The 11,894-nt window shown below is 40.3% G+C and overlaps 1 protein-coding gene across 2 annotated transcripts in view; it reads right to left on the bottom strand.

Moving 5' to 3' along the window:
- Positions 1–822: 822 nt before the first annotated feature.
- The window catches only part of MAX (MYC associated factor X), a 35,599-nt gene continuing 24,527 nt past the window's right edge, over positions 823–11,894 (bottom strand). For both annotated transcript variants that reach the window (XM_018573572.1, XM_018573573.1), the window contains 3 exons: positions 5,307–5,414; positions 2,417–2,540; positions 823–1,329 (listed from right to left, as the gene is read on the bottom strand). In XM_018573572.1, the coding sequence (XP_018429074.1) occupies positions 1,142–1,329; positions 2,417–2,540; positions 5,307–5,414 (420 nt within the window). In that variant the 3' untranslated portion in view covers positions 823–1,141. The remainder of the gene's footprint in view (positions 1,330–2,416; positions 2,541–5,306; positions 5,415–11,894) is intronic.

The raw sequence follows: 11,894 nt of genomic DNA, 5'->3' as shown, positions 1-11,894 counted from the left end.
TAGTCACTAGATGAAAACAAGCAACTAACCCTTGAAGTGTGGAGGTAGCCAAACTGCACAGGGTTAATAAGAATTTTGCCCAGAGTTCTGCATTAAATATTCAATTGAAAGAGTGTTTGATAGTTGCAAAAAATACCGTTTGACCTTGCCAGAAATCATATTAGTGGAAAACGTCTTGCGCTCTCTGCCTGTGCAGAGTCTTATTAACTACATGGCTATCTCTGAGAACAAGAGAACCACATTCCCTTATGTTATAGACAAGAGCAGAGGGGCAGAATCCTATAGTATTATCCTGTTTCTGCTGTTATGATAAAGTAGGGTGAGTGAGTGTTGTCATCCTAAGTATATACTATTAAAGCAGAATTATGATTACATTTTTTTGACATTTTGAATAAAAAAAACTTCACATTAAAACGTTCTATACTCTATACAATCTACTTTGGATTTACTATTAACTATGTATTATGAGGGCCATTTAGGCAAGACATCACAATTTCGGAAAATTTAAAAAGATTGTGCAAACAGATTATATTGTGGCCCAAGTTTAGAGATGTGCCTCGTGACAGTTATTCATGCCAGAAAGCTGATACAGAAATGATCAGATGTATGCAACATATTCATAGACAATTCATGGGTTACACTTACCTAAAATGGGAGCTGTATACATATATGCATTCTCATAACTAGAGAACCAGTTTGATGGCAAGACAGAGTTTGTTAACAAATGAACAAAGGGTTTTCAATCTATAACATGTAAAATAAGCTTAAAAAAAAACAAAAACAAAAAAAAAAAAACACAAAAAAGGAAACACAATACCGCAATGCAGTTAAAAATGATTTTATAGACGAATATGACTGCGAATCGTCGTCAAGAAGGCTGCACTCCAGTACAGCGCCATGTTTTACTTGCACAGAATTTTTCCCTTGCAAGCCTTTGGATGTTTCCTTAATATTTTAATACAGCGTGAAGAGGGGAACAATGACATTGCGAAACGAGAAATCAAACAGAGTCCAATAACCTAAAGATAACAGGGGAGGGGGGAAAGTCCTTAAAAGAGCCAAGAAGGGCCTAATTAAGAGTTAAGAAGGGGCTAAAGAAGTTAAGCTGGGTATAGGATGTTCGCTTTATTGCTTCTTTTGCTCAACTTGCTTCCATCCGTAGTTTCTTTCTGCTTTGGGTCTCTTCAGGTTCAGACTCTGAGCTGGAATCAGATCCTCCATCAAAGGCTGATATGGCGCTGCCATTGGGATTGGTGTAAAGGCTGCTGTCAGATGAAGAATAGCTAGACTGAAGCCGAGAGTTCGATTTTGCTTTCTCCAGAGCACGAACTGCAGGACAAGATAATAATATTACTCAGCACACATTGAGGTTTTCAAAAGCCACCTGTACGGAGAAATCTGGAGGATCTAAGATAATAAAGATAAAAAGACTTTCTTGCATATCAAGCAGGATAAATTCTCACATTTATTTGGGGGTGGGGATTCTGGTGCAGGAACAAATGTAAATCAGTTTATTGCTGTGACCCATACATGTTAGCATGCTTAGAGATGGTGTTTGAAATACTTTTTTTTTTTCCAGAAGTCTATAGGCCAGTCATGTGATGCTGCAGGGTCCTCTATCTTTCGCTCTTCTCTGGGCTGCGAGGTCCATACTGATACAGAAAGTGGTGCTGATTTGTCGTCAAAGCCACGCTCTGCACTAGTACATTGCGAATGAAGGGTGTCATAGTGACATCATGACACCCCCACGTATTTAGGAAGACGGAGGACATTTTGTGGATAAAAAGGGGTGTTACTGAGGGCAGCTGCATACTGTGGAATAGTATTGCAGCTGAGGCAATTGTAAAAATACACAGGCACATAATCATGACAATGAGAAGGCAACAAATGGGCAATCATTACAAAATATAGGCAAGAAAATGGAAATAAGTGGGCAATGGTTACAATACGTTCAATAGTTACAATATGCCATGTTCGCATTTATACTAATTAGAAATAAAGAGAACAACTGTTCTTCCAACTTATTTATGTGGGCATTTCTCAGTGAGGGAACACCTCTATCGGAAACAAAAACATGGAGAAGTTGCTGGACGGTAAGTCATGACCTTTGTAATAACTTTCTACCCAGGACTCTGCTTTAATTTCGCCTTGTCGACTCAAATGCATTTTGCCAAAATGGTCAAGATTTTTCCCTGCAATGTTTTTACAAAGAAAACTCATTTTTGTTCATCTCTAATAGCCATATAAAAGACCTGCAATTAGATTATATATGCATGATCGCCCATCTCATAATTATAGCCACGTTTAAAATTCTTAGTAAAGTACTATTAAACTAATTAACACTTTGCAAGGTGTCTGCGAAAAGAGATAAGCACTAGAACACCATTAACATTAACTTAAAACAAATTGTTCTTACCTTGTTGTTCTAACAGAGCATTCTGTCTCTTTAGATCATCAATGTCTTGCTGGTGTGTGTGATTTTTTCTTCTCATATACTGTATATACTCTGTTGCTTTGTCCAGTATCTGGGCACGTGAAGCCTTAATGGGAAAAAAAAAATTCCAGCTCATGCTTAATTTATCTTAAGAAAAACAAAATGTACTCGGATATCTAAATGAACTCATAAAAACAACCAAAGATCAAACAAAAACTACTCCTTGCAGTTCCAATAGAAACTATGTAGGAATTGATATTATGGTCAATAAGATATTTCTCTGCAGTGATTATTATTGTACATGCACTCATAAATGGCCAACCACATATGTGGATGGCTAAACAATCATGGCTCAAACATGATTTTTAATAGTTAGGACTCTTTGAATTTGCATTAGTAAAGTAAGAAATTTCTGCTCATCAGTACACTAATCTTATTTTCTTTATCGTCCATTGAAGGCAACAGGAATGCAGGAATTTTTGGACATGTGGGATGTCCAAAAGCAGTCCAACTGAGGGGGTGGGCAAAAGAGAAATCCAACGGATGTAAAAATCTTACTAAAAGAATAGGGAATCAAAGACACCAAGAAGAAACCTATGTTTCAGAGTAGGGAGAAGGTAGCACCACTTGGGATCTATCACTCTTTGAGAATAGCAGTCTCCCCTAACAATGAGGGGCACAACAAAGCAACCACCATAAGGAGAATACAGGTGAGAAAACTGAAACCTAGAGAAAAAGTAGTCAACAAAACAAGAATGTCTGTAAGGTAAAGGCCAGAGCCTACAATACCTAAGCAACCCTTAACCTCAGGGAAAGGAGTGTTGGAGTAACAAGTATGTTCCAACTAAAGATCAACCAGTGAAAATTTGGGTTAACCCCTTCATGACTGAGCTTGTTTTTAGTTTCTGTTCGTAAATGACTGACACACTTTTGACATTTTTGCTGTGTGATTCTTCCACGTCAGTAATATACTTTCTTACAAAGTGCACCCACACATATTATATATTGTTTTTTAGAGGACAGATAGGGCTACATATTTATATCACATATGTGTGTCTAACGCCTCACTTAGGACAAATAAAATATAAAAAAAGAGAAAAAAAAACGTTAAAAAAACACTTTTCTCCCAGTTTTGATTTGTAGTATTTTTTTACAACACCAGCACAGCTAAAAAAATGCAATACATTCATTTATTTGTCCCTTATTTTATTTATTTTTTACACATTTTTTTTTTTTTTTACACTTTTCACTTTTTTTTTAACTTAAAAATGTTATTTTATTTATTTAATTATATCAAGCAGATTTTGTGAATTAATCTCACTGTTACTGCATGATAAATTAATAAATTTTTGGTTATTATCAGGCTGCTTCAAACTTCAGAACAGCCGATAATAAGTTAGTGACACTGATCCTGCAGCAGTTCAGGATTCAGCTGTTACTAAATGTTTTCTGATTGTTGCAACAACGATCAGCAAACAAACATTCTTCTTCCAGGAATAGATACATTGTAGGAATAGACACATTTTGTATCTATTCATGAAAGAAAAAAAAAAAAGCCAGTATAGCTTGAGAGAGATATCTCTCGATCTATACGAGCTGTCAGAATGCCGGCAAAAGCCGGCATCTGTGTCCGCTTTGCTTTGACTCTCAGACACCCGATATTAAGGTATCGGGTGTCTGAAAAAGGTTAACCCTTTCATTAATGAATGCCTCTGTAGTAAGGGCATCTATTAATGAATGTTAAAAGCTGATTCTCAGCGTTTAACAGCCCTCTAAAGAAGCAAATAACTCGTCACGTACAGTGTACGTGACAAGTCATTTGGTCCCTTTGTGGCTGGACGTACAGTGTACGTCTCCCGTCACGAAGGGGTTAAAGTAGAATATCCATAAACTTCGGGGAAAGGGAGACCCATAACATCACTCTCAAAAGTAATCTAAGGGGAGAGAAGGAATTATGTGAAACAAAGAAGGATAGAGTACCAAGTACCCTTTAAGGACAGAGTGGAGAGCTCCACACACCTATATAAAGTGGTAAAGTCAAGGGAGGATATACTGTAACACAACAGATGACCGGAACCAGACCATGACCAGATACCAAATGAAAGTGGTATGAAAGTCACATTACAACCTGTCTACTTATAGAAATAAACAGACTGACCAAAAAAAATGTTGGTTTTTTTTTTCCATAAGGACCTTTGGACTGAGGAGTTTTCCACTTAGGGGAACTCTGCAGTTAGGTAACGGTGTCTGTTGATCTTCCTGGAACATCATGGTGTATGCAATTTTCTCCAGAAAAGAGGGTACTGCAAATTTTTTTAAATTGAAACAGGAGTCAGATTCAAAGACGGGCTCATAGAGATTACCTCGGACTCGTAAGAAGTTCTCTGTTCCATAGAACCAGATCAAAGAGTAGGAAAATGTTTTTTTTGTCCAGATATTGCAACTCAACGTGAGACACAAACTGGTAGTGAGGGAAGTATGATAATGGAGTTCCCATCAAACCTACAATCCCATAAAGGGAGTAAATAGCTAGGAATGCCCAGGTACCGTACTTGATACAAGTACTGATACTTTTTCAGAACGTAGGGAGCCAGCCAGGATGTGATGGAGTGCATTCCAGCAGCTAACCGCGCTGCAACGAACTTTAATTGGTGTACACAAGCCCTGAGTGTTCTAGTGTCCAGATCATTCAAGATTTGGAGATTAGGGACCTTGATCTGCAATGACAGGTCACAGAGAAGGTAACAGGGTCACCCATAACATGAACAACAAAAAGCCTGTCAAAGTAACTAAAGGTGCAACAATGCAATCAGAGAGATAAAGAGTGCCAGTATGTTTTTTTTTAGAAAAATTAAGTCATTAGTAAACTCACCTTTTCCCCTTGGAGTGAAGGTACCGAGTCTCTTAAACTGTGGAAACTGTCCTTTATATGGTCCCTGCGCTTACGTTCCAGCGCATTGTGATGTGCTCTTTTGTCTGCCTACAAATGAAATTTTAAAAAGTTGGAAATAAATGTAAAATTAACATAATAGGTAATTCACTGGAAGAAAATGTCTTATTAATGGTTTATAGAAAACAAGATTGCAGGCAATAGTGCACTAAAAAAACAACTTCAACATACTATGGTACGTCTCTTCTTTTAGGTCTTGTATAGAGTAAATACTGTAATGTAATCTTAAATAACAAAATATCTATAGTCTTCAATTAGTGGGGTATCACAATAAGAATCCAGCAGCATCATGGAATCCCTAAGAAATATATGAGTGTCCAAAGCTTGTTAAATTATTTAACTAGAGATTTTTTATAGGGCTGCGGAAATTAACGATTAATCCCTCGATTAATCGTTAATTTTTTTGATCGATCAAAATTATTTTGATCGATCAAAGTTCTTTGGCTCCGTACTCACCTCTCCGCCGGCTTCCGGGTCTTCCGTCGGAGATCCGGTGACGTCACGGACATCGACGTCACCGGACTCCTCCCCCCTTCCGCAAGTGGCTCTGTCAGCTAATGAAGGGAAGGGGGGAGGAGTCCGGTGATGTCGATGTCAATCAAGCAGATTAAACCTTTCCCTGGGATCGTTTTTTTTTTCTTTTCTGACATCGGGAGCCGCGGCCTGACCGTCAGTCAGAAAAGAAAAAGGCATACGATTGCATAGCTAATGCACCCGCCCACTTCTGCTGTCAATCAGCAGAGGGGGACCTGAATTTTTCTATCAGGTCCTCTTCTTGTGATTGAAAGCAGCAGGGGGCGGGTGCAATAGCTAGTTTGCTAGAGCCTATTGCAAAGTGAAATAGCCAATAGGAATCTAGCTATGCATTCTTATGCCTTTTTTTAGTCTGACAACTGCAAAAAAAAAAAAGTCTGCAGATAGCAAAGAAGCTATTGCTTCCTGTGCTATCTGCCATCATTTCAGGGGGGTGCTCTCTCCCAGCCCCCCTCTAACCTCCCCTCCGCGGATGCGGGGGAGAGGGCACCTCCCTGAAATTGCTTATTTCAGGCTGGGATCCCTGGCATTGGCCTATACACATACAGCACAGCAATGAAGTAATAAAATAAACTAGGATCACACTAATCCAGCACGTTATTAATCTGGGTTGCCCCATTCAAGCGGCGGCCATATTGAGTGGGGCACGTGAGATTAAGAACGTGCTGGATTCGTGTGATCCTAGTTCATTTTATTACTTTATTGCTGTGCTGTATGTGTATAGGCCAATGTAGTTGGATGTGTATGTGCGTTATAATTAATCGAAATTAATCGATTAAAAAAAATTTTGATTAATTGAACAGGAAATTTTTAATCATTACCAGCCCTAATTTTGTTGTTGTTGTTGTAAATAAAGAGCTACACAATTAAAATGTGATTATGCTGCCAATACCAGTAAGCTTAGACTCACAGATTTTCTAAGTAACCCCCGGAACATTTTGTAAATACCTGGTAGACACCGCATTTGATATAGTGACAATGTTATTCCTTCTGCAGTGAAATCACTGCAATAATGTCACCCTTGCAGCTGTAGCATCTTAGATGCTGGCACTTTTGATGGTCCTATTAAGGATTAGTCAAGCCTAGGTTTGACCATGGCTCCTTGATTTGACAACACAATACAGGCCCCTTACCCTCCCCGCAATTCCCTTTCAGCACCAGAAACCCAGCTTCCCAGATGCATTTAACATTAAAAAAAAAAAGGTAAACTTAATGTGCGTGTATGTATGCATGCAAGATAGGAACCCTAGGTTTTAAGCACCTTGAGGGCAGGGACTGATTCGAATGTACAGTTTGTTAAACATACAAGTAGTCACCTGCACACCAGGTCTAATTTGTTAACACGCCTTTATTTAGACGCTAGGGATACATGGTAGCACTGTTGGACAGCAACATTTTGGAACCATTAGCGGCCCCTTCATCAGGCAAACATAGTGACAACTTACAGTACAAAGTGCACATATATATTGTATATAGTGGCAAACCATCTGAGTAAAAAAGAGGACTCTATTTCACTTTTACCTTCACTGATGATGGTTACCTGACAAATAGAAAAGGTGAATCTCCCTAATGGCGGCAAAGACAGCAATAAAAACCTAAATGGTGTTTAACCTCCCTGGAGGTATTCCCGAGTGTGGCTCGGGGTTACTTTTCAGTACCAAAAGTGGTAAACCGAGCCACACTCGGGATAGCACAAAAGTGTCACTTAGCTTGTCCCAGGGAGCCCGCGGTGTCCTCTGCTGTGTGCGCCCGGCCGATGAGGCATTCGGCTTTCAGTTTCGTTTTCGGCAGTCACAGCAGGGGGCGGAGCCGGCGGGAGATTCAAAAGTTAATTTACACAGAATACAATGTAATCTGCTATAATTACATGTATCAAACTATTTCACTTCGATTTTGCCCCAAGAACTTTGTCCAGTGCCCTGCCTGCACTTTTACTGTTCTTTCTGCCTGGAAACTTGAGAACATCCATGGCATCCAAAAAGCGTACCTTTAGGTCAAAAGCGGTTTTAGACCAGGTAGAAAACAGCGATAGTAAATTAGAATTACTTGAAGAATTGAGTGATAGAGATTCGTTGGGAAATTCGTCATCAGTGTGGGAGGAGCTCCAGGTGGGGTCCTAATTTAGCTGGCAAGCACCTCTAAGCCAGCTAAATTAGGACCCCACCTGGAGCTCCTCCCACCAGACCAGCGCTGACTCGCCGCTGCTCTCCGGCACTGAAGGACAACGTCGCTGCTCTCCCGCACAGTGAGTAAGGGGGGCGGCCACTATTAAGCAGTGGCTAATTACACATCTATTGTCTCCATTGTATTAGCAGTGTGTACCCTATATGTAATACATATAGGGTACACACTGCTTATACACTGGAGACTATAGATTTACAATTCATTCATGTTAGCAGTGCAGAATTGTATATCTATTGCTGCAGTGCATTCTATCTGTACACAATAGATTTACAATGATCCCCTGCTAACATGAATGGGTTAAAGGATCCATAGTACAACTACATGTTATGTACTATTATGTACTACGATCATTTAACCTATTCATGTTAGCAGGGGATAATTGTAACTCTATTACTGCAGTGTACGGGACATGTGTGCTGTATATGTACTATGGATCATGATTTAACCTATTCATGTTAGCAGGGCAGAATTGTGAGCGCCTCCCACAAAATGAGCACCGAGACGCGATGCAGTGATCCTGCCCAGCACCGACTACGAGAGGCACCGCGTGAGGCAACAGGGATCGGAGTGAAACTATGAGTGAGGGAAGCTGGGACGGGGCTGGCTGTAAATCTATTGCTACAGTGTACTGGACGTGTGTACTGTATATGTAGTACATATATACAGCACATCCCTCCACTACACTCCAGCAATAGATTTACAATTCTCCCCTGCTAACATGAATAGGTTAAATCATGATCCATAGTACATAACATGTAGTTGTACTACGGAGCATTTAAAGTCACCTGTCCCTTTTTTTTAAAAGTATCAGTAATTGGTATCGGCAAGTACATGAGGGGAAGTACTTGTACTTGGTCCTGAAAAAGGGGCATCGGGACATCACTAATTATTTATATTATAATTTATGATGTCGTGTTTCAGACCTTATCATACCCGGGATGTCTACTGGACTCTTGTTTGGAAAGATTTAGGTGAGTTATTCATAAGATTTACTAAGATTACAGGCCTACAATATAAAACAACAAATTGCCATGAAAAACAATGTACCGCTTTGGCATGCTAAAATCCTGCATAATCATACCGCCAGGGAGGTAAATCCATCTCCACCATATCCAAATCTAGAAAAAAACATTTGGCTTCATTTGCACTTAAAAGCTTCTCATATGATTTTTTTTTAAACTAACAATTTAAACCAGAATGATTTACGGTTATCCCCCTTTTTTATTTTCAACATATTTTTAATAGGGAATCCCTTTTAATATAAAATGTAGTTAATGAACAAAAAGCAAAAAAACTGTGTTCCGTTAAAGGGGGGCTAGGCATTAGCGGCCCGGGCATCAAAGCAGCCGGTGCTTTTATAGTGCAAGAACGCCGGGGCTTTTATAGTGCAAGAACGCCGGGGCTGTATTAAAATAACTCGTGGGCGGTAGTGTAATTGCCACTTGATTACCACTGGCCCTAAATAAACATAAAATGTCCTATAAAAAAAAAGACACAAAAAATAAAAACAAAAATGGCTTCCATGAGTGGGTATGCTACCAGGTGCACATCTTGCTCAATGTATGCGTTTCTTGAACATGCGTTCGAGGGTGAATACTGTTGCACAAGGTGTGAGCTAGTAGTTTGGAAGCCCAGATTCTGGATTTAAACAGCAAACTGGCAGCATTGAGGCGCATAACCAACACGGAAAAGAGTCTGGACTTGACGCACCAGGCTGTGGTGGAGGGCGGCCTAGATGAGGAGGGGGGTTTGGAGGAACAGGATCCCGAGGTGGGTAGTTGGGTTACCATTAGAAGGAGGGGTAGAGTGAAGAGTGCGAGAGAGGTCAGTCCTGAACTAATACACACCAATAAATACTCCAGGTTGCAGGATGTTGGTTCAGGGGTGACATTGCTGGAGCAGGACCCTTCCTCTATCTGCAGGAGGAGTGATTGCACCAGCAAGGATGGGAGCAGGATGGAGGGTCAGGAGAGACAGATTTTGGTGGTGGGAGATTCCATCATCAGGCGGACAGACAGGGTGATCTGTCATCGGGACCGTGAGCATCGAACAGTATGCTGCTTACCGGGGGCTTGACACTGCGGAACGGATGGAGAGGTTACTGGATGGGGTTGGGCACGACCCAGCTGTCATGGTGGTTATGCACATCGGCACCAATGACAAAATAGGAGGCAAATGGAGTGTCCTAAAAAGTGAGTTCAGAGACTTAGGTGCTAGGCTGAAGAAAAAGAGCTCAACGGTAGTATTTTCTGAGATACTGCAGGTGCCAAGAGCCACTCCAGAGAGACAGCGAGAGTTGAGGGAACTTAACAAGCGGCTTCGGAGCTGGTGTCGGAAAGAGGGTTTTGGTTTGCTGGAGAACTGGGCTGACGTCAGGCGGTTACCAGCTCTAAAGCTGAGGCAGGCTGGATCTTAACGGGGAAGGTGCAGCACTTTTGGGGGGAAATAATGGTTAAAAGACTGGAGGAGCTTTTAAACTAGATAATGGGGGGGGGAGGGAATCAAAATAGATCAAATTAATATAGAACAAGTAACTACAGGGGTAATTAATATAGAGGGGAGTAACACAAGGGGGGACAGAGGGCTCACTCCAGTCAATATAGATACAGATCACCCAATCACTCTAGAATGGATGGATGTGAGGAGAAGGGGGGATATGATTCTGATGTACAAGATGTTCAACATCTTGCAATAAACTTTTTACGGTAAACTCCAAAAAAAAAGACCAGTGACCACCACCTAAAATTGGTGGAGAAAAGATTTCAGCACAAGGGGCTTAGGGGGGTTCTTCTCAGTTAGAGCGGTTAGGGTCTGGAACTCGCAGCCGCAAGCAGTGATTTCAGCTGTGAGTGTGGAATCGTTCAAAAAACGTTTGGACGATTTCCTCAGGGACTGTAACATACAGGGGTACAGGTAAACTTAAGAACAATATCACACATGGACTAATATATACTATATAAAAACACTAGACCTTAAAATGAATAATGCATGAATGTATGTGAGCATTATTAACGATAAATAATAATGGGAATTGGCGGAGGTAGTTTGAGATGCTAATTAAAATAAAGCTAATGTTGATCTTTATGGGGGTGGTGCTCCCAAATCTAACAAGAGAAGGGGGAGCTCCAGGCAAAATCTAATGAGTCAAAACACATTTTTTGTTGCATGTACCAGGTAAAGCTAGATAGGCTTGAACCAAATGGAACTTTTCAGGTGCTACACAATGTAAAGACATATTTAGCGTGTGAGTCGTGTGAGTGTGGGATGCGACGATTATTTTCATAAATTGATTTGGCCGATTTTTATATTTTTTTTTGATTGGTTAAAAAATTTACCACTTGCTGTCTGGGGCATTTTCTTACTATTTGCGCACACATGATAAAAATATACATTTTTGGATAGAAAACAGCTTCAAACCCTCAAACAATTATATATGTTCTGAAAGCAGAGGCCCTGTAGAACAAAAAAATGCTAGTTACCAATTTTTTGGTAAAATATAAAAGATGGGGTCACGCCGAGTAAATAGATACCAAACATGTCGAGCGTTAAAATTTCGTTCGCCCGTGAAGCCGCAAAAAAAAGTCAATACCCAAAATTTCCCACAGGGAACATTTTAAACGCTTTTACCACTCATCGCTAGAATTATTGCTCTCACTCCGACGTTCGCAGCAATATGTAACATGTGTAGCGCAAGTAGTTTTCGCACATAGGCGCACCAACACGTGTTTGCGTGTGTATGTGTGTGCACGTGGCGGCGCGGGGGATTTAAAAAACACTTTATTTTTTCACTAA

This window comes from Nanorana parkeri, unplaced genomic scaffold (assembly GCF_000935625.1).
Source record: "Nanorana parkeri isolate BGI_ZX_2015 unplaced genomic scaffold, ASM93562v1 scaffold2431, whole genome shotgun sequence".
In the NCBI taxonomy this organism is placed as follows: Eukaryota; Metazoa; Chordata; class Amphibia; order Anura; family Dicroglossidae; genus Nanorana; species Nanorana parkeri.
This window is presented reverse-complemented; position numbering and strand designations above follow the sequence as displayed.